The sequence below is a fragment of the Maniola hyperantus genome, chromosome 17 (assembly GCF_902806685.2).
Source record: "Maniola hyperantus chromosome 17, iAphHyp1.2, whole genome shotgun sequence".
Lineage (NCBI taxonomy): Eukaryota > Metazoa > Arthropoda > Insecta > Lepidoptera > Nymphalidae > Maniola > Maniola hyperantus.
In genome coordinates this window covers 5243003-5267458 of record NC_048552.1, presented here as the reverse complement: position 1 = coordinate 5267458, position 24456 = coordinate 5243003, and the positions used below count along the sequence as shown (strand labels likewise).

General features: G+C 36.4%; 1 protein-coding gene across 31 annotated transcripts in view; it reads right to left on the bottom strand.

Moving 5' to 3' along the window:
* gish (casein kinase I gish) overlaps nt 1-24456 on the bottom strand; it is a 73047-nt gene that overhangs the window by 34898 nt on the left and 13693 nt on the right. For 29 of the 31 annotated variants that reach the window (XM_034977377.2, XM_034977382.2, XM_069504243.1 and 26 more), the window contains 3 exons: nt 6459-6569; nt 2714-2877; nt 1333-1447 (listed from right to left, as the gene is read on the bottom strand). In XM_034977377.2, coding sequence (XP_034833268.1) covers nt 1333-1447; nt 2714-2877; nt 6459-6569 — 390 coding nt within the window. Of the gene's footprint in view, nt 1-1332; nt 1448-2713; nt 2878-3820; nt 3973-6458; nt 6570-24456 lie in introns of all 31 variants that reach the window. The other 2 variants (XM_034977391.2, XM_034977392.2) reach the window with 1 other exon arrangement.

Sequence of the window (24456 nt, the reverse complement as noted above, 5' to 3'; positions counted from 1 at the left end):
AACACGATTAAGTTTTCCCTATGGAAATATCATGTAATCTTTGAATGAATACAGAATTGGAAACTCCGTTTTGTTGGTAAATTTCTTAAATTAGTATTAATTTTCCAGTAGCGATGCTGTCACCTGAACAGATAAGTTGGTCGCACTGTACGTCTTATTAGTTACTAGCAATTTGCACACTTACACATGCCTTAAAAACATTTCTGTCATACATTGGACATTACTGAACAGTGAATAAATTTTAAAATTAGTAAAGACCTTAATAAATATAACGCGTAAAATTTAACTCTTAATGCGCCGTTTTAACTTTATGTTCCAAATTTCATATCAAAAGTACGATTTTAGTCCTTATTGTAAAGATGAACTGTACTTTTGACATGACAGTTGATCCATGGAGTTAAAATGGCGCGTGAGGAGTCTTTTTGTACGGTTTTTCATTTCAACTATGCAATAAGTTATTTAGTGTTGAGTACTGATTCGACGCACAATTTAATGTTAATTCAAAACTCAATCCTGCATTGCGGTCAAAATAAGCACGTAATGCGAATAAAATAGTTAATAGATTGCAATTTATCAGTAAAAAAAGGTCGAAATCAGCCAACATGGTAACGGTTTCCTATCTACATTGTCTGCAGTGCATAATGGGAATATGAAGGTCAAGTGGCTATCGATTCGCGAAAACCCGCCACGGCTAATTCAAGGTGGCGGGCAAAACTGCGGGACAGATTTATATAATACTGTGATTATAGGTATATTATACGAACCACAGCCATTGTTGATGGCTATAGAGAAGTTACAATGGGGTCTTAACAGTTCATCATCGTCATCATCATGATCAACCCATCACCGGCTCACTACAGAGCACAATCTTCTTTCAGAAAGAGAAGGGTTTTGGCCATAGTCTACCGAGCTGGCCAAGTGCGGATTGGCAGAAAACTCTCAGGCATGCAGGTTTCCTCAAGATGTTTTCCTTCACCGTTTAAGCAAGTGATATTTAATTACTTAAAACACACATAACTCTGAACGTGCGTGCCCGGGATCGATCCCCCAACCTTCGATTAGGAGCCGGACGTCTTAACCACTAGGCTATCACAGCTTCTCTATCACCATCTTAGCAGTTGGTAACTTTGAATGGCAGACTCTGGAGGTCCGAATTTAGCCTTTTCATTTCCTTCCTGCCTCGTTGACCTAACCCTTGTCGGTCCTGGTTATTATCACTAACATCTGACAAGTAAACTGGAGTCGATACTTCGTTCTCTTAGTCGAGTTGTATGTCTAGAAGTACCAAGAAAATATGAAGTGACAGAAGGTTTAAGAAAAAAATCAACTTACCAATGATGTGTATGATTTTGTCCCTTTTACTCGTAGCTCTACCTATTAAAAAATTTTCAGGCTTAACGTCCCGATATATTAGATGTCTCGTGTGGACATATTCGATGCGATGTAGCTGAAACAGAAATTACATGTGCTTCAAATGTACGTATTAGAATGATTATAGCGGGTATTAAAGATTTATCATGTGAGCCTGCGGACGTCCACTGTAGGACATGAATCTTCTACAGTATGTTCGGCGTGTTTTGTTTCCAGTATACCAATTTCAACGGTATGTCAAAATTCATAATGCTGAGTTTACGCAGTTATCAAAATCCTCGAATTTTGCCACTGTTTGCGCTGGTCCTAAGACGGATTCTACTGTCTATGCTCCCCACTATGTGGCTGCTAGATCATCATCATCATTATCATCATGATCATCTCGTCGCCGGTCAGTAGTAACTGAGCACGGGTCGCCTCTCAGATTGAGAATGGTTTAGGCAATAGTCCGCCACGCTGGCCGAGTGCGGATCGGCTGCTAGATACAAGCGAGCTATGCTCAGCAGTGGCGGTCCACCTGTTAAGATGAAGATGACTAAGCAAGTCGGCGTGCAGATTATTTACAAATACTTTAGTTCAACGAGTAAGGTTCGAACTTACAAGTTAAGAGTTTTAGGACCCTTTCAATTTCACTGCCTTTTTAGAATATAAATATTAAGACAGTGATGAAACAGCATATAACTTTCAAAGAAGAACAGTATAAATAAAGTATACTACGTAAATACGTAGTGCATTTATAAATATTTGGTAGTTTTCGAGAGAATTTGTAGAGCGTTAAATTCGCTTTGAACTATCTGCACACTGGCCTTGAACAACAGTTGGAGAATAAAGGCTTAAGAGTATTGAAAAATCTTGTATAGGACGGCGACTTTGTGTGCAAAATGAGTCTAGCTCGAAAGTTTACCTTAAAAGAAATATTCCTCAGCACATAACGTAAGTTATGAAGTACATTGCTGATGGTTTTCTCAATTCAAATGCATAGTAACAACGCACAGATCGAATAGATCCTCTAGAGACGGGCCCAGCAGTTCTATGACCAACGCATTGTATTTACCGCAGGGCCGGAAGTAATACACTTCGGGAATGCCTTCCGCCGTCGACGGAGCTAAGTTAGAAGTAGTGGTGTATAAACTTGAACTTACCAGCTGCATAGCGATCATCAGCACAGTCTTTTAGGAGAAGCGTCGGCCGCACAGATCGAATAGATCCTCTAGAGACGGGCCCAGCAGTTCTATGACCAACGCATTGTATTTACCGCAGGGCCCGAAGTAATACACCTCGGGGATGCCTTGCGCTGTCGACGGAGCTAAGTAAGAAGTAGTGGTGTATAACTTGAACTCACCAGCTGCATAGCGATCATCAGCACAGTCTTTAAGGAGAAGCGTCGGCCGCACAGATCGAATAGATCCTCTAGAGACGGGCCCAGCAGTTCCATGACCAACGCATTGTATTTACCGCAGGGCCCGAAGTAATACACCTCGGGGATGCCTTCCGCCGTCGACGGAGCTAAGGAGCCACGGATATAAAAGGGTAGGAAAGGGTGGAGGGAAAAAGATAAAATTTAGTACTTACATAAAAACTTAGCCGACAGTTACATATTGGCCGGGTCAGAGAAAATTTCGCTATGCGCGTCAAGCTTTCATTGTGTTTCTTATTACGAAACTTGATTGATTGAATCGCGATTTTTACAATTATAGGTATTAGCTGATTTTTAAAGCATATAAGCCCAAAGTTGATAGTATTAAAATTGTATTGGTTATTTCGTAATCTGATGGTCATTGATTGAAACTAAAGCCCATTTTCCGACGAGAAGCATAGCAAAATTAACTCGGAGCGGCTAGACTGAAGACAGAGCATTGCTCTCGCTCGCACCTGCTTGACACAACGCTGAAGCCGAAAGTAAATTACTAAAATATGACTTTTACAAAAAAATAAGCAAAGCGTCATTTTAACTAAGGCGACTGATCGAGAGCAATACTTCAACTTCAAAAAAAACAGAACAGTAAAATATCTGTGGCAAAGGCCTAAACAACGTCATGTCCACGGCACTCGACAGTCGCCCGTCCGCGATAACAAAACCACAATTTAGCATTCAATATCGGTTGCGGCGTTGTGTCGAAGAACAATCACCTATCTACTTAAAGACGGAGATTAACACGTTCAGTTTGGTATCAGTTCAATTCATGATTATACTCAGAATAAGCATATTGATTGTATTGTATCGATACTTGATTTAGATAGTTTGATGAGTTTTACAATGTCGTTTCATACCAGCGCTCACTTCCGATTCGTTGACGCTCGCTCAGAGCGACTACAAATCAGAGGTGATTGCGATAGTAACATTGTCATTAACCGCAATCGAGCTCCAGGCCAATGATTAAACTGATAAACTAACCAAATTGAGCGTGAAACCCTCCGTCTTACATATTGGGTACAATCGATCACTTACTAACTGCATAGCGATCATAAGGACCGTCTTGAGTCTGAACCTTCGTCCGCAGTGCACGAACAGGTCCTCTAAAGAGGGTCCTAGCAACTCCATGACCATGGCGTTGTAGCGGCCACCACATGTCCCCAAGTAGTACACTTTAGGGACACCCTCTATTTAATATTACTTTTTTTAATATCAAGAACTAATACACAATATAAATAATGGCCTAACAATTAATTATGTGAGCAGAAATATTCTATTATTTTACTTAATTAATTTAATTATTTTTCTAACGAAGATTGGAAATATATGATCAAAAATATCTACATCTACATCCAGCTTAACAAATTCATTACAAGACCGACACAAACTTACGAAAGGATTGTAATCCATACTAATATTATAAATGCGAAAGTGTGTCTGTCTGTCTGTCTGCTAGCCTTTCACGGTCTATCCATTCAACCAATTTTGACGAATTTGGTGCAGAGATAACTTACATCTCGGGAAAGGTCATAGGCTACTTTTCATCCCGAAAATCAAAGAGTTCCCATAGGATTTTTAAAAACCTTAATCCACGCGGACAAAGTCGCGGGCATCGTCTAGTATATAATAATATTCTTTGGCATGAATGCACTGCACAGACTACATTATATACCATAGCGACATTTCCGCCTCTCCGTATCTATGCTACCTGTCATATCGCGTCTAAATAGGGCGCATCACGTTAAACTTTAACGAACTACTATAATAATTAACAACCCCGGTTTACACTTCTGCTTCTAAGTACTTGTTAAGTCATCATCCGTGAACTAATTCCGTAATACGTAACTCCGTATAATTAGTACATTTTTACCGCACAATGAAAACTATTGAGCCCTTGGAGGTTGTTTAAACTTGCCTCGAGTGTTACTGTTTGTTTTTAAGAAACTGGCTTACTAGAGTTACAATTAAATAAATTAATAAATTAATTAATACAATTTAATACAAATAAATTAATTAATACAATTTAATAATCAAATTAATTAATTAAATAGAGAGAGAGCCAGCGCATGCTAGACTTTCAAAAGTGCCAAACACTTTAAACGTGTTTGTACACAGTATAATCACGTAAACAAAGACGATGTTACGCTTAAATTCAAATAGATAACCTAAAAATATTATGAACCTTCTTTAACAGCGTTTAGTAAATTTTCTAACAAAATACAGCCAATGTTTTCGCCACTAACAACACGTAACATGGGTATCTAAAATTAAATTTAACAGTTCATTGCAAGAGCGGGGTACCTACTAAGCGAACTGTAATTTGTAACTGTATTTTGAAAAATTATAACATACTAAACTAGATGATGCCCGCAACTTCATCCGCGTGGATTTAGGTTGTTAAAAATCCTGTGGGTTTTTGATTTTCCAGGATAAAAAGTAGTCTTAAAAAGTAAAATGGCCTTCCCCGGGATGCAAGCTATAAGCTATGAATTTCGTCAAAATAGGTTGAACGGATGGGCCGTGAAAGGCTAGTGACAGACAGACAGACAGACACACTTTCGCATTTACAATTTTAGTATAGAAGTATAGATCGCGCATTTGTGTGATTCCAGAGGTTTTAATGATCTTAGAAACTTTAAAAAAAACCTGTGGTATATATATCCTGAAGCAGTGGAAGCTTGCAGACAAGTTTAATTTTTGATAAACGCAATAAAACAATGGATCTAGTATATATATTATTATAAGTCATTTTTTGCTAATAGGTACATTTGCAGTTTTTTTTAGAAATCTAACAGTTATATTTCTTCAAAGATACTAAGTTCGTAAAATCGATTCAACTTTAAAAAATCTTTGACCAAACTAGCCCATAATCCTACAAGGAAAATATAATGCCTGTATGTATTCGTAATGGTATAATTTGAACCAGCTCGACTGATGAAGTGTTAAATTTATAGCGGAGCGAATCGTATTAGTCGAAGCAATCTCAAAACATCAATATCCGATCTCTCTCGAAGTTCGTTTAGAAACATTCTTATAGCGCATAAAATCGGTGTCATTTCCGGGAATACACAAAATTTATACATTTATAAGAAACGATGATATCTCTTTAATTATAAAGTTTCTAAGGATGGAAACCATATTATAAAAATTATATCAACTTCTGGACATTTTTGATCCAGAAAAATTTAGATTCCGATATGAGGAAAGTTTCGATTATATTTTGTCATTAAAAATTTTATGCTAGAGAAAAAATGTATCGATTTTAATTTGCTATAAGGATGTTTAGAAAAGATACTCAAACTGTACCTACCAGCAATGAGTAAAAAAATGCTAATTTTATTAAAACCGACCTAAAAGTCTCCGAATGCGATATCGAAAGAAAGAGCACATAAAAAGGGTTACTGTTAGGTAAAATTTGAGCTCCGTTTTTTCTTAAGGATATAAAAAAAAAATATTAAGGTTCTTAAAGGTAGGCAGGTAATATCAAATATTACAATGGTGCTAGTTCGGAAACTAAATTGATAGATCTAAAACCATAATTCTCAAATTTTTCTATGCTGAAAAGGATGGCATTACATTTAGACCTGTCAATTTAGAGATTCGTTTACAATCAAATTACTTCTAAGTTCTAGCACAATTGTAAATAAAATGTGATATAAATTGAAACACTTACCGTGCGTTCCTAATAGTTTGTAAAACCGATACTCTAGGTGTAATTGTGGAGCCTTGGACTTCATAGGCTCCATCTTAATTGCTACGTGCTCATTGTTGTAGAGATTTTTTCCTGCGAAATAAAAAATAAATTAGATTTGAACTCATCATGGTCAACCCATCGCCGGCTCACTACAGAGCACGGGTCTCCTCTCAAAGTGAAAAGGATTTTGGTCATAATCTACCACGCTGGCACGTGCGGATTGGTAGACTTCACACGCCTTTGAGAACATCATGGAGAACTCTCAGGCATGCAGGTTTCCTCACGATGGTTTCCTTCGCCGTTAAAGCAAGTGATATTTAATTACCTACTTAAAACGTACATAACTCCGAAAAGTTAGAGGTGCGTGCCCGAGATAGAACCCCCGACCCCCGATTAGAAGGCGGACGGTCTATCACAGCTTGAGTTGAAATAAAAACGATTATTAATTATTTATTCACTATATATTTATTAGGTAAGTAGTAATAGTAGTAGGCTAAGAAGCTAACTTAAGTGTCGCCACTTTAAGGCTGTTTTAGGATCAAAGACGCGAAATTAACAGCTTGCTAAGATCCTGCGTAATAAAGGGTCTTCCTTTTAGCTGAAGAGGGTTCAACTTAAGCTACACTATAAAGATTTCTAAGAGCCAGTGCAAACAAACGGAGTAGAGTCGAGTCTTTTTCATGACAACTTAAACTCGGCTTTATGTCCTTTTGCATACCGTTGAAACATGCACGATACACAAACATGCACGGTACAAAAATTAGACACTAGTTTACTACCACTTGTCAAACATATTACATAGGTAGTCCTAAATGGATCCATTAATTACCATTTGACTACATAATAAAGAGCATCCGCTTACATTTCAATACGACTATCGTCGTACACCGTCTTATCAGGCGAAATCAAAACTCAATTAGCAGAAGTATCAAAACGGCTTGTGAACCCAGGATATTTCAGGAAAACAGATATCGTTCGTAAGCATGGATTTTATCAACATTCGGACAAAACAACAAATCTAGTAAGATTTACGTGTGACGCAAGCGGCGTGCGCGCATTAAGAGAAAATTCATTATCATCTGTAAAGTGCCTGCCAGCAAGCAACACGACTAGAAGCCGACATGACAGTAGCACAATTCACGATAGTTTAGGAACTTCTAACAATACGTCGAGGCTTTGACATCAAATGTTAGTACATTTGACGCTAGGAAGTGCTATTTTTCTTTGATTTCCCGTCACCGTAGCCTATTATTTGATCAAACCGAGAGTTTCCTCACCCCTAGTTCACTCTGACAGTGGTAGCAGTTTCTTCATTTGGGGAGAAATTTTAATTTTACACACACAAGTCCTCTTGAGTATAGAGCAAGATAACTATGTGTTATATGTGTCCTAAAAGAGTCCTTCCTTGGGAACGCATCACGCAAATAGTATATCACATATTATTATCATGATGCCGCAACACAAAAATAATTATTTCAATTTAAAAAATATACACGTTTTAAAACAGACTAAAACTACAAAACAAACTATAAAGTAACGAAAACATTGGGTGCATGCAATAGATAAAACAACAGCTACTTTCTACACTCCATACTACTATTTTCTGCTTTTTAATTTGTTATTATCTCTTCTCTCTCTCTCTCTGTGCTTAAGTTTCAAGCCCAGCTCATCGTGAAGTTAGTTTAAAATGAAATGCAAAATTTGTACTGAACAGACCAAACAGCAAGCGAATTACTTAGTAAAAACTTGTTCAAAAAATATTAATTATTATTAAAGCTTATTTTGATGTCAACACTTGATATATATTTTTGGACCTAATGGCCCAGGTCTTTGATATACGTGAAGGTTGCGTATATCGGCTCCCCACGAGAGTATACAGAGTCAATTTTTGGTAACTACGGATGAATTTGGTGCTGGCATCATAAAAGCGCTATCCACACCATGTGGACAAAGATAGGCTACAACAGATGGCCGGTTATTAACACTGACTGACACACTTTTTCTATAAACACTTAAGTGGGAATAAGTCATTAATCTGACACTAGCACAAAGGAAACTTCTAATCAACTAAAATGCTGAAATACATATTTTCAGGTTTCAGGATACCAGTTTATGCCTGCAACATGGTTCACGTGGAATTTGTATTTTAAAGTTTTACCTCTGCCTTTCGTCAACTCTGTTAAGATGTTAAATCTTGAAAAGATAAGAAAGAGACGGACAGTCAACTTTCGTAAGGAGGGAAAAAGTAAAATTACCTATACAATTTAAGGTGTGTGGAAAAAATCACAACTGAAAATCAGTTAAGAGCATTAGTCACTTAGATCCAGTAACTGGACCTAAGTGACTAACGCTCTTAACTGCTTTTGCTGCATCTGCTTTTGCACGCAACTGGACTCCAGTTGCGTGACAGGCGGACGGCGGTTAAAATAACAAGTTGCACAAGTCAGGTTTTGTTAACTTTCAACCTTAATTTAATCATGGAGGTATACTAACTTGTGTAACTCAATTTGATTTTTATTGGTGATCAAAGTTAAACTCTAACAGTAACGTAACTTTAACCGGCTGTCATACAGGTCCTTAACAGCAATTTACAACAAACTTGGTGAAGATCGAAATGTTCACTGTGCTGTCACAAGGTGATTCAGAAAGCGATATCGTTCGCACTTTCGCAGTAAAGATCGTCATTATCGGATCTCAACGGTCTCGTATATCTTATCGATAAATTAAACGGAACAATTACTCAATGCAGACGATACTGTTTTAATCAAGTATGTACTATCGATGTCAGTATCATTGTACCTTCTTATTCTTTTTGCTTACCTTGCGTCCATAGACAGATACTTAATATATGCTATGCATTAATTTGGGGCTTTATCACTACCCATATCATAAATGTCAAAGTGTGTTTGTTTCTTGGTTTGTCCTTCGATCACGTCAAAAAACGCAAACGTGAAGTAAGTCGGAGCAAATCTATAGATCTCAGCTTTAAGGTGCCTTTCCGCTCAAGCAGAAGAAAGCAGAGCGGTGCAGAGCTACGAAAATATTGTTTTAGTGGACAGGTACCCTTGGTGTCGAGTAGCTGAGCCAGCGAAGTAAGTTTATTATTCAAGGCATGATTCCGTTAGAAAGAAAATAACAAGTTGATTTTATACTTCCAGTTCCCCAGACCCCAACCCTTTTTCCTGAATACAACTAAGACGAGCAGGGTCAAGGCAAATAACACATTCATAATATTATGATGACTCATTGAATGTATCCCGTTTGGAATATTACTGCGTACGAAAAAGTATGACGATATATATTATGATTTGATTAGATTGGAAATTATAATCGCTAAGAGTCTAGTTTCGGTGTAACATTTTGTAGTATTATAATAAGTACCTAGATATTATAGGTAAGTACTGCCCATTACAGGTCGAACTTCTCGCAGCACTGCAAGTCCCGACTCATGTAACTGAGTCGAAATATCGACAAGTCAAAATCATCAAATTAATCGTGGTATGGACTCAATAAAATGCGTGGTTCAATAAAATAAAAATAAATAAATAAAATCTGTATAGTTTGTAGACCAAACTAAACCTACATGAGCTACATGAGCTCACAGGGTGAGTTTGATAAGTATTAGGTATATTAAATTAAAATAAATACACATTTCCAATAGATAGTTTTTTCTACACTAATATTTCAAAGCTACTTATGTAAAATTAGGCTGCAGGAGGTAATCTCCAAAACTACTCATTCGATAACAAAAACCCTTTCACTGATTAGGTACAGATAGCTACATTATCCTCGAGTGCTATAGGCTATAAATTACAGAGTAAATTATGTATCGCGAACGAAGTTGCATGCAAAAGCTAGTTGTTTTTTAAACTGGTACCGAGGCGCTGTCGCACTATTGCAGATTTCATTTAGAAGTCATCTAGATATAAACCAAATTGCCAATAGGTCGGCATACTAACCTTGTAGCAAATCTGACTATCTATAGTACATGACAGGTCGAGATGGCAATCGGGATATGAGGCGGGGAACGCCCTGCACACCTGCATGCCACCCGCGCTCGCCCGCACCCGGTTAGCGCGGGGGCTGTCGAGACGGCAATCGGGGTATGAGGCGGTGGGCCCGCCCCGCCCCGCGGGTTCCCTCCCTCAATGTCATTTCGATCTATCGCGTACTACTATGGTACGAATATACAGGGTTACAGGAAAATAGGACACGATCCCGTTAAGGGGTTATAGTACAGGGCATTAGCTATCAAACAACCCCTAAAGTGCTTATGCGAAAGTGTATCGTTTTCGAGTTATTAATTTTTTTATTTTTTTCTTGGTTAAGTGGTGTTTGCCACTTTAAAAATTAATAAAAAAAAGGAACAATGTATTTCATCAGATTTTTTTAAAATATCTTGTTAGTACATATCCTTGTAAATAATAAACAGTTATAAAACAAAAAAAATCTTTAACCATTTTAAAATTACAGCCCAAAAACTGTACAAGTTTTCGATTTTTAAATTTAACTCTTTGAATAACTTGCAAATTTTCTGTAAAAATTACTAAGGCACTTATCCTGCGGATTATTTTAAAAACATCTACGTTTCGTTAGCTATCCATTGGTATAAAAAATTAACAAAAAAGTCATAAAATCAAGAAAAAATTACACAACAAAGAGACCAGGTAGAAAATTCTAGCAAATGCTATTGCCAAAGAATTAAATCAGAATCAATGTAATAACGAGTTTAATGCAAAATCGTTAGATTGTTTTTCAATGAGGTCAAAAGGTAATATAAAATCAGTCAAGTGCGAGTCGGGCTCGTACACGAAGGGTTCCGTACCATCGTACAAGAAATAACACTTTTTAATTTTTTTTAATTTTTATGGCGGCCATTTTGTAATTTTTTGTATTTGTTGTTATAGCGGCAATAAAAATACACATTCTGTATTTTTTACACATTTCATTCATTTTTTTTATTAATCTTTAAAGTGGCAAACACCACTTAACCAAGAAAAAATAAAAAAAATAATAACTCGAAAACGATACACTTTCGCATAAGCACTTTAGGGGTTGTTTGATAGCTAATGCCCTGTACTATAACCCCTTAACGGGATCGTGTCCTATTTTCCTGTAACCCGTATATATATATATAACGACGTGCGAAAAAGTCGGCGACCTGAGTTGAAGTTAGCATGTATGGATATGCTAATAAAGCGGATAGCAGCAGAGTAGTTTATCGTGCATAAAACATTCGCGCGGAAATAGGTTGAACTGCATCGCTCGCGACCAATTTGCGACCAACAGAATATTTACCTACATTATGCATAGAGATTTTTTAATCACTTTTCACGCAAATCTATATATTAGCGCTCATGATTTATTACTAGACTAGCTTATGCTCGCGACTTCGTCCGCGTGGACTACACAAACTTTAAACCCCTATTTCACCCCCTTAGGGGTTGAATTTTCAAAATTCCTTTCTTAGCGGATGCCTACGTCATAATAGCTATCTGTAGTTTGAGCTGTGCGTTGATAGATCAGTTAGTCAGTCAGTCACCTTTTCCTTTTATATATTTAGATTTTAGTTTTCTAGACTTCGTTAGCGTGATCTATTCGTAGGATTTTTAACCCCGTAGGAACTTTTTACCTTCCTCGGGCTAAAAGTAGCCTAGATCACTTTGCAGTCTTCTCTCTTTTCGTCGAATTTGTCATTGCGGCGCGTGATTCTTTTTCTCATCTATACTTACTAATATTATAAACGCGAAAGTGTGTTTGTTTGTCCTTCCTTCGCGCCCTAACTAAGCAACTAATCGACTTAATTTTTGGCGTAGAGATAGTTGAAAGGATGGAGAGTAACAGAGGCTACTTTTTATCCCGGAAAATCAAAGAGTTTCGTCGCCGGTTCATACCTTACCCGTTGCACTAAAAAGCTGTGACAGCCTAGTGGTTAGGACGTCCACCTAAATATCACTTGCCTTAACGGTGAAGGAAAACACCGTGAGGAAACCTGCATGCCTGAGAGTTCTCCATAATGTTCTCAAAGGTGTGCGAAGTCTACCAATCCGCACATGGCCAACGTGGTAGACTATGGCCAAAACCCTTCTCAATCTGAGAGGAGACCCGTGCTCTGTAGTGAGCCGGTGATGGGTTGATCATGATGATGATAAAATAAATAAAAATCTGTTTTAGAATGTACAGGTAAAGCCCTTTCATATGATACCCCACTTGGTATAGTAATCTTACTTTGAAAGTTGTAAATACTAATTATTATTTTTTGTAATGTAACCACAAATACATGGTTTTCGGATTTATTCCTTTACTTTTGCTGTAAGACCTTCCTACCAGCCAAATTTCAGGATTCTAGGTCAACGGGAAGTACCCTATAGGCTTCTTGACAGACACGACAGACTGACAGACATATAAATAATATATAATAAATAAATAAACGTTTATTCGCTGGAATGTGGGTACATGTAGGTGTTACATCAGTTGAGTTGCCTGACACATTCTACCAGATCCTGGTGTGCAAATGGTTAAAGAATATTACAATTACATCAAATTTTTTTTCCTAGTTCATTACATTTACGAAATCATAAATTTAAACATTACTCAATCAGATAAAATAAAATAAGGATTTCCATGTCGTAGTTAAAAACAAAATAAAATATACAGTGATTACAGAATATAAACCAGTCATTTAAAAGAAGCAGAACAAAAGCGTAGTTTGTCAGCGCATATAAGAGTCCAAATTCATCAATTATATTATAAATTTTTATCCATGAAATAGTCATTAATTTTGTAATACATTTTGTTTAAAAGAAGATCATGTAGTTTCCGCTTGAAATGTAGTATACTAGGCGTGTTTTTTATCACTTCGGGTAGCTTGTTATAAGTTTTTATTGCCATGTAGTATGCGCTTTTAGAAAAAAGATTTATCCTCGTGTGAGGTAGCTGAATTTTATTATTCCTTCTTCTGCTTTTCAAGTTTGGATTGACCTCATTAGCCAAGAATAATCCTGGATTTTTTTTAACAAGTAAACATATTTCTAATATATAGAGACTAGGTAAGGGGAGTATGCCGTGACATTTAAATAAAGGCCGGCAGCTGTCCATCATATTCGCACCACAAATGGACCTCAAGCATGCTTTTTGTCTTATAAATACCTTATCAGCGTTTACAGAGTTACCCCATAAGACAAGACCATAGCGTAACAGTGAGGCAACATGTCCATGATATGCAAGCAATGCAGTTTTTATACTAGAATTTTTGCTGAGCCTTTTTAAAACGTATGTAAAGCGATCAAGTCTATTGCATAGACTATCAACATGTGCTTTCCAATTACTGTATTTATCAAAAATAAGACCTAAGAACGATATGTCATCTACTCGTTCAATGTTTTGCAGTTTATAACTTATTTGTAAATTAATGGGAGTGCTATTGTAAGTAAGAAATTGAATATATTTTGTTTTATCCATATTAGCTGTTAAATTATTGAGTTCTAGCCATTCAATTGTTTTTGCTAATGCGTTATTTATATCACTTTCAAGGGTCGATTTATCCTTGCATTTTATAATTATTGTTGTGTCATCAGCATATAGGATGCATTGCTGGCTAATGCAGTTGGGTAGGTCATTGATGTATGTTAAAAATAATAGCGGCCCTAGTATGCTTCCTTGCGGTACACCGAAAGGTTGTTGTTGTTTGAACGCAGAACGAAAAGTACTACATTGTTCTTTACTAGTTCTGGATATTTCCACACATTGTTGTCTTTGACCAAGATAGCTGATTATCCATTCTAGCGCCAGACCTCTTATACCGTATCGCTCCAATTTTCTTATTAGAGTCTCGTGACAAACAAGGTCAAAAGCTTTTGTCATATCTAGAAATAAGCTAACTACTGATAATTTAGCGTTTAAAGCTTCTGTGATAGATTTGTTTAATTCAAAACAAGCTAATGTCGTATTGCTATTTTTCCTAAAGCCAAACTGCTCAGATTTTAGAATATTATAATTTTTGAAGAAAATGTAGATTTTATTATACATGATTTTCTCAAAAATTTTGGATAATATTGGAATTAATGCTATAGGGCGGTAGTTATTCGTTGAAGACTTATCCCCTTTCTTGTGTATTGGTTTAACTACAGCAAATTTAAGATTGCTAGGGAAGACACCAGATACAAATGATTGGTTTATAATATGGCTTAGAGGTAAAGATAACTCCCCAGCACATAGTTTTAAGATTTTTGTACTGATGTCATCATAGCCAGTTGAATTTGTATTTTTTAGGTTAATTATTACTTTATATATATCATTGCTATTGATAGGAGTAAGAAATAAAGTATTTATGTGATTAGGTATTGAATCTATATTAGCTTTTACCGTTGTAGTACTAGTCTGCGTTTGATGTTGCTTATTACTGATGTTGATGAAGTAATTGTTAAATTCATTAGCTATGTCGATCGGATTATTAAAAGATAGATTGTCTGAGGTCTTGATTTCCTTTATTTCTTTTTCGGATTTTATGGTGCCTACATTCGCATTAATTATATCCCATGCGGCTTTGCACTTATTTTTGGAACTAGAAATATATTTATTGTTGTTCAGAGACTGTGATTTTTCAATGCATTTTTTTAGTATATGAGAATCTACACTAATATTATAAAGAGGAAAACTTTGTTTGTTTGTTTGTTTGTTTGTTTGTTTGTTTGTTTGTACTGAATAGGCTCAAAAACTACTGGACCGATTTTAAAAATTCTTTCACCATTCGAAAGCTACATTATCCACGAGTAACATAGGCTATATTTTATTTTGGAAAAAAATAGGGTTCCGTAAGATATTTGGGTTTTTCGGACACAAGGTGTAAAAAATCAACCAGAAAAGTTACTTATTTTGCGTACGCTGCCTAAACTATAAAAGATAGAACCATAAAATGTTCTAATTAATTGTAGATCTTATAAATATCTACAAAAAAGTCCGCGACACACTATACCCATCTATGTCGAGTGAGGCACAGCAACCATTTTTTTATTTAAAAATCTTGAATTTTTTTTGGACTACATTTAAACGCGTTTATTTTACTCATGCTATTAATCCTTATCAAAATAAATGATTTCATCACTAAGAACAGTTTATGGAGATAATATTTGGTCTTTGAATGATTAAAATTGGACGTTTGGTTTTGAAGTTATGGCGAAATTAAAATATTACGATTTCTGCTGCACGGCCCGTTGTCTACACTATCTACACTAATATTATAAAGAGGAAAACTTTGTTTGTTTGTTTGTTTGTTTGTTTGTTTGTTTGTTTGTTTGGTTGTACTGAATAGGCTCAAAAACTACTGGACCGATTTTAAAAATTCTTTCACCATTCGAAAGCTACATTATCCACGAGTAACATAGGCTATATTTTATTTTGGAAAAAAATAGGGTTCCGTAAGATATTTGGGTTTTTCGGACACAAGGTGTAAAAAATCAACCAGAAAAGTTACTTATTTTGCGTACGCTGCCTAAACTATAAAAGATAGAACCATAAAATGTTCTAATTAATTGTAGATCTTATAAATATCTACAAAAAAGTCCGCGACACACTATACCCATCTATGTCGAGTGAGGCACAGCAACCATTTTTTTATTTAAAAATCTTGAATTTTTTTTGGACTACATTTAAACGCGTTTATTTTACTCATGCTATTAATCCTTATCAAAATAAATGATTTCATCACTAAGAACAGTTTATGGAGATAATATTTGGTCTTTGAATGATTAAAATTGGACGTTTGGTTTTGAAGTTATGGCGAAATTAAAATATTACGATTTCTGCTGCACGGCCCGTTGCGAAGTGGGCGTCACCAAGGCGGGGGTGCGCGTGCGGGAGGGGAGTTTAGATCTATGAGTAAGGTATATCTACACTAATATTATAAAGAGGAAAACTTTGTTTGTTTGTTTGTTTGTTTGTTTGTTTGTTTGTTTGTTTGGTTGTACTGAATATATTATATAAAGAGGTAATGTCGTTAAGTTTGTTTGTAGGGGGTAATCTTTAGAACTACTGAACCGATTTTAAAAATTCTTTCACCAGTAGAAAGCTACATTATTCCTGAGTGACATAGGCTATACGGGATCTTTAAAAACCTAAATCTACGCGGGCGAAGCCGCGGGGATCAGCTAGTCTACACTAATATTATAAAGAGGAAAACTTTGTTTGTTTGTTTGTTTGTTTGTTTGTTTGTTTGTTTGTTTGTTTGTTTGTACTGAATAGGCTCAAAAACTACTGGACCGATTTTAAAAATTCTTTCACCATTCGAAAGCTACATTATCCACGAGTAACATAGGCTATATTTTATTTTGGAAAAAAATAGGGTTCCGTAAGATATTTGGGTTTTTCGGACACAAGGTGTAAAAAATCAACCAGAAAAGTTACTTATTTTGCGTACGCTGCCTAAACTATAAAAGATAGAACCATAAAATGTTCTAATTAATTGTAGATCTTATAAATATCTACAAAAAAGTCCGCGACACACTATACCCATCTATGTCGAGTGAGGCACAGCAACCATTTTTTTATTTAAAAATCTTGAAATTTTTTTGGACTACATTTAAACGCGTTTATTTTACTCATGCTATTAATCCTTATCAAAATAAATGATTTCATCACTAAGAACAGTTTATGGAGATAATATTTGGTCTTTGAATGATTAAAATTGGACGTTTGGTTTTGAAGTTATGGCGAAATTAAAATATTACGATTTCTGCTGCACGGCCCGATGTCGTTAAGTTTGTTTGTAGGGGGTAATCTTTAGAACTACTGAACCGATTTTAAAAATTCTTTCACCAGTAGAAAGCTACATTATTCCTGAGTGACATAGGCTATACGGGATCTTTAAAAACCTAAATCTACGCGGGCGAAGCCGCGGGGATCAGCTAGTATTATATAAAGAGGTAATGTCGTTAAGTTTGTTTGTAGGGGGTAATCTTTAGAACTACTGAACCGATTTTAAAAATTCTTTCACCAGTAGAAAGCTACATTATTCCTGAGTGACATAGGCTATACGGGATCTTTAATATTATATAAAGAGGTAATGTCGTTAAGTTTGTTTGTAGGGGGTAATCTTTAGAACTACTGAACCGATTTTAAAAATTCTTTCACCAGTAGAAAGCTACATTATTCCTGAGTGACATAGGCTATACGGGATCTTTAAAAACCTAAATCTACGCGGGCGAAGCCGCGGGGATCAGCTAGTATTTTATATAACGATATTTTTTTGGGTGTTTGTTTGTTGGTGAATATCTATATTTTAGGTATAGGATCCTTTTATTTATACACGATTTTCTAATACCTTTGGACATCCATTTTTTATTTTTATTTTTACCAACAATTTTCACTCTTATAATTGGGAAGCATAAGTTATAAAAGCAGATTAATTCCTCGTGGAATATGTTAAATGCCCTGTTTGTATCATTTAGCAAGAACACCTCCTGACAGACAGATGAACAGACAAACAGACAGAAAGACAGACAGACAACAAAGTGATCCTCATTCACAATAGTTTAAACGCTAAAAAAGTAAGGGTTCCTTTATTCCTTTTGAGGGACGGAACCCTAAAAAATTCCTGAAGTATTAGTCTAATAACTAAGTAAATGCTGTTAGAAATAGAAAAGATTTTTCAGTTATTTAACAAAGATTACGGTAGCGAAATCCAATTATGTACTTCGCATTACAAATTTGTTTTTATTTAGACAAACTAATTGTCTTATCAGTTAAATTGAGGCTTCGTGCAGTTGTATAATAATCGTAATCTATTTGAGTTTTGTTTGGTTTATTACACATTTTATGGCTTATATTATTTTCTCAGGTGCTATCTCACGCGTCAGAAACATAATATAAGTAACATTACGTTATTCGTCGATATGATAAATACATGATTGAAAGGGCATAACGTCATCATGACAATAGTTTTAACCTACTTAAAATCAAGAGGATTTAAGTTTTCGTGCAATTGCCACAATTTTTAGTGCTAAAGTACGAAAAGGTGAGTGAACGTCAGAATGGCTGACCACTTTGATTATAAAATTTCTCCCTATTTATCGAGGTACTAATTATTTTATGTCAGGTACCAAATAGGTACTAAATCCTCGCATGGCTTAAACTTCCAAATTATCTGGTGGTCCAGCCATCCTGACGTTCACAAAAGGTGACAGCTTAGTGGCTGACGCTGGCTTCCTTAAAAACCCACTACTCCTCTTAACAAACGCCATATAGTTTTATATACTACTAGCTGATCCCCGCGGCTTAGCCCGCGTGTATATTATATAGCCTATGTCACTCAGGAATAATGTAGCTTTCTATTGGTGAAAGAATTTTCAAAATCGGTTCAGTAGTTCCAGAGATTACCCCCTACAAACAAACTTAACATCTTTATAATATTAGTATAGATATATACTGTATACTTATACTGCTTATTGGTTTTGCTGTCGTCGGGTAGGTAAAAAAATTAGCTTCCTTCAAAAACCCACTACTCCTCTTAACAAACGCCAAATAGTTTTATATACGATATACTTATACTGCTTAATAATAACTCTTTATTTTGGCATTGCTGTAGTCGGGTAGGTAAAAAAATGCATAACTCACTTCGGATTATACTTTTTTTATTGAACGAACGAACTAAAAATATACACTTAGTCCTTTTAAAAATTGTGATTTTGTTTTTAAAAGATACACTCAGACGAAGAGAAGAGAGAAGTCCTTTTAAAAGAATTGTGCTTGAAATCTTGAGACCAAGGTATTGCATTTCGATTAGCATTTTATTACAACGAAATCAATTAATTCGCAAACATCCGTTTAAATTTGAACAAAATCCAAATTGCTAAGGACATTGTTTCCTTTGAGACCGCAGTCCAATCGAAACCCGGTCACCTAAATACGTCAAGCGACATTACCTACAGCAATTTCTTATTAAATACGAAACGCGCGAAGATATTTTAACTCTGCATTAGTATGACAGGGCAAAATGGTAGTCAAGAAGGGTTTATGTTATACAGAACTAATATAGTGAAGTATCTAAAATCCCAAACAAAACACTTATATGAAATTAACACTTTGAAAAAAAATTGGCAGTCTTTCTTTTTTGGACGTCTTCCAACGCTGCGCTTTCAGGTTCGAAGTCGCCATTCCAGCACCTTGGGTCCCCAACGTCTATCGGTTTTTCGAACTATGTGGCCCTGCCCATTGCCACTGCAGCTTCGCAACCCGCTGAGCTATGTCGGTTACACTGTTTCTCCTAAGGATCTCCTCATTTCTGAATTGATCACGTAGATAAACTTCAAGCATAGCTCTCTCCATCGCCCGTGACTGACTCAGTTGGCCAAATCCATATCATGATGATGGTAGATTTTTTTTAAGTTTTGTGGTAGATACATCAGCCTTCCCTAACTCCAGAAAGTGGACACCCTGATCGAGTTAGCGCGTTCGCTTCACATGTGTTCGCTTTAATGACATTTCGAATGACGCGAGTTCAATCCAATTCCCATCCGTCTGAAGCCATACGACTTGCAGGTAGTATTAGCAAAATGAAACCTTATGGCGTAGGTGACAACGCTTACGCGGTTAAGGTCAATATAAATTGAGTGGCGAACGTATCAGAGTTTAAATTTAAACATCTGTATCACTTTATTAGTTCATATCTAGCTTGCCGCCATCGCCTAAATGAAATATATCTAAATAAGTAATTAAAATATGTCAAGATTCACTTGAAGAGAATAGAAAACAAAGTCTGTGAACAGCTCTTGAAGTTGTGACGATGCTCGCAGAACTCTACAATCTCTGTAAGGGCCAAGGCGACAAAATCATTGCGCAAATGATAGTTATGATACTTATGTCTAAAATTGCCTGAATAGATAACCATACATAGATGGGCAACAGTTAGAAATAGGTATTTGAGGCAAATGTGTAATTGTAGTTCTTGAAAATAAATCGTTTAAACCTAGATTGAAAAAGAAAACTTATCAAATGGGATCACGTGAAATAATAGTAATCTCAGATCAAAAACTAAATCTCAATAGTTAATCAGATTGTCACGTGTGTTGTTGCCATACAAACTAAACAATGTCTATTACTGATACGAGTATGTAATATTATAGGTAAATACGAAGCTTATTGATTCCTACTTTTCACGTGAAAGTCAGTTTTTATTCAAAATGGATACCACTGTCTTTGATCTGACTGACCGATCTATCAACTACTGGACGGATCAGGCTGAAATTTGGCATGCAGATAGCTATTATGACGTAGTCATCCGCTAAGAAAGGATTTTTGAAAATTCAACCCCTAAGAAGAAATATGTGTAGTCCCCGCGGACGAAGTCGCGAGCATAAGCTAGTTGAACAATAAAAACGTAATGTTGATAATTAAGTAATTACGTAAACTCAAAACTAAAGCTACGACAGTTCAAAACGCGCCCTTATATGAGAAGATCTACTAAAGATCCTGCTGAGCCCATATGGGTGTAATTTGGCGGAAGTTTGTAGGAAACTATGGAAAAGTAATATAATGTAAGGTAGGAAGAATAGAAGAAACATTACCTATACGTGTGACCTGACCGTTACCTGTAATATTTCGCATTACCGATATTAGGTTTCTAGGGCAGCTGACTACATTAAACGCTTATCAAATAGAAAATCAATGTTCAAACACAACAGTTATAGAAAAAAACAGGACATTCATATAACAGGGTGAATAAACCGTACCACTTGACACGCAACGTTTAATAGCAAATAATATTAATCAAGACTAACCACATACTAATATTAACGCTGTCTCATCGACCAATTATTTTTTAGTCCCGATCTTGAATCCTGGCTAAACATGTTTTCCGAGAAGTTCCGCTAACTGACAGCTAAAGGATGACTCAGTCCTACATTTATTATTATTTGTAAAGAATCAGTGGCGCGTTTACTTTTACCTGTTACAGATAACTAAGTTGAACGAATTTGCTTAGAATGTTACGCTATGCAGTATAAAATCAAGTTAGAAGTAAGGGTTTTCTGAAACTGCCATCTAAACTCATCCAGGTTCATCATCATCATCCACAGCCAATATGCATCCATTGAACATAGGCATCTTTTAAGTCGCGCCAATGACCAATGTTGCATATCCTTGGCCTTTTACACCCAATCGATGGCAGCTACTTTCCGGATGTCATCACTCCACGCCCTACACTCCAGCTCCAGCGGCCGTCGGTCCGCGACAAGCGTGACCAGCCGACTACCACTTCAATGTGCTAGCCTTAAGAGCTCGTCGGTTATTGTAGTTCTTTGGCGAATCAAATAAAAAACAAAAATAAAAATATTTTTTATTCATTTAAACTTTTAAAAGCACTTTAGAATCGTCAAATGCATCTACCACTGGTTCGGAATGCCTTTCCTACCGAGAAGAACCAGCAAGAAACTAGGCGGTTACTCTTTTCGGATTTGATATATAATATTAAATAAACGTATTTGCAGTCCCGCGCGTTGCTGGAACGAGCTGCAGGTCAAATCCACGCTCTTTTATCATTTAGATAATCTTCAATTGTGTAATATGCTTTTTTCAGGAGCATACTTTTGATAGATTTTTGAAACTTGTGTAAAGGCACTTTGTTGCGAACTTTATCCCTTAAAGAATTGCCGAGCATAAGTTTTTCCATAGTACGCAGAGCGGACTAGCCTCGCTGTCAGTATCCAAGTTTTTTTTTTTTAATTTAAAAGTATAAGCCATTGCCCTTGACTAACATTCCCCTTTCCTTTCCAATTAAGCGTGAAGCTGGTGCTAGGAGTAGGTACGACAATAGTGCAACGGGTGGGGTTTGAACCGGCGACCTTTCGAATTTCAGTCCGCACCTTCAACCGTTGAGCTATTGAGGCTATAGTATAAACTCCGTAAGTCATTACTGGTAGGACGTACTGATTAAAACCAGGTTAACGACTGCCAAACTTAAGACTTAATCACCACTAATCAAGGTTGGACCAAGGTCAAGCGCAAATCTCACATCGATAAAAATATACTCATTTCGTTATTGGTGTCACAATAATTGATTTACTGCTTTTAGATACTAAATGGTGATATTATTAGGAACATTGTAAAATTGGCGGGGCTGTAAGTAGTTTAATTTTTAGACGTTGTTCTTTACGGCAAAATACTCCGGCAAAGCATGTTTCAAATACGATAGTTTAAGCTATTACCACTAATTACCATCAAAATTATAGGAGGTCAATATTCTAGTTGGAATTTCGCACCTGTTCGGGAGAGGCGTGTCGGATAGCCTTATGTTGTCAGAAGGTAAAATAATAACTACAACTTACTTTTTTGCTTACGAGAGGTAAAATAAAAGGACCCAATCTTGAAAGATAAGGTTACTTGGGTGTTAGTTATTGGAACTAACGCTGAAGATCCGATAGGCAGGTCTTCTAATTTCAGGTACGGAGAAGGATAATGAAACAAACGTATTCTGCAGCGGTGTGTGTAACGATTTTATTTGACACTTCTTATCAGGGGGCACGGGAGTGCCCCCGCCAAGACGAGTCAAACTAAAGGACGGGGCACTACGTACCTTTTCTCGATTTACTATTCGCTAACCATAGACTAATTTTAGGTACAATCTACATTATAGTAACGATAGGCTACGAATGCACTATCAACTTAATAAGAAGCGTTGACATTGGGAGTTAGGACCTACCAGTGAACAGTTCTAATACCCCTCGGTACAAATCAAATATATTAGAAGGCTGCGGAATTTTCAGGAATGACACCAGAGGCCCCTTATTGAAACGCCTCTTTGATCTAAAGTTCTGCTTTAAGTGGATCATATGAAAATATTTTTTTTATTCATGAGGTGTTCATGAGTCAATAAGACATGAAGGAATCGGTTTCTCGATCGAATCGTTCATAGAATCTATTCTCGGAGTGGTCATTTTACTACTGAATTGGCGACGTATCCAAATCTTGGGGATCCCTTGGGGGCTCTTAGGAAAGCCCCCATGTCCCTTACACTTATTTCGACTCGTTCCGGGAAACATTTTTTTTAAATACGTTTGCTATTATACGGCGGGAGGGGTAATCTATTCAAAGAAAGAGAAGGACCCCTTTTGACGACCTCTGTGGATGGCGCAGTGGTGAGCGCTGTGGTCTAAGTGGGAGGTTCCGGGTTAGATTCACGGCAGGGGCAATTTGGGATTTTATAATTTCTAAATTGTCGCTGGTCTGGTCTGGTGGGAGGCTAGGGCCGTAGCTATTTACCTACCGAGAAAGCCGTGCCGCCCAATGATTTAGCGTTCTGGTGCTGTGTCGTGTAGAAAGTAGAAACCTATAAGGAGTAGGTATGGGTTTAATGAAAACTGTCATACCCTTTCCTAATTAGTCCGTTTCCACGTTAGACTGCACCATCGTTTACCACCAGGTGAGATCGCAATCAAGGGCTAACTTCCAATTATTGAATTTTAAAAAACCGACCAAGTGCGAGTCAGAGACGTCAGTCAGCTCGCGCAACGAGCGTTCCGTACTCGGGTATTTTTAAAGACATTTTGCACGATAAATCAAAAACTATTATGCATAAAAATAAATAAAAACCTGTTTTAGAATGTACAACAAAATCCCTTTCATATAATACCCCACTTGTTATAGTTATCTTACTTTGGAAATTGAAAATACTAAATATTAGTTTATGAACACATTTTAATTTTTTTTATATGATGGAACCACAAATTCCCGGTTTTCCGATTTATTCCTTTAATTGTGCTATACGACCTACCTACCTGCCAAATTTGATGATTCTAGGTCAACTGGAAGTACCCTACAGGTTTTCTTGACAGACCGACAGATGGACATACAGACAGACAGACAAACAACAAAGTGATCCAATAAGGATTTCTTATTTCTTCAAAGGTACCCCTAAGAAGGAGCAATCTTCAGGTGAAGAGATCAATTTACGTGGACTACCTATAAATAAGTATTTTTCTAACACATT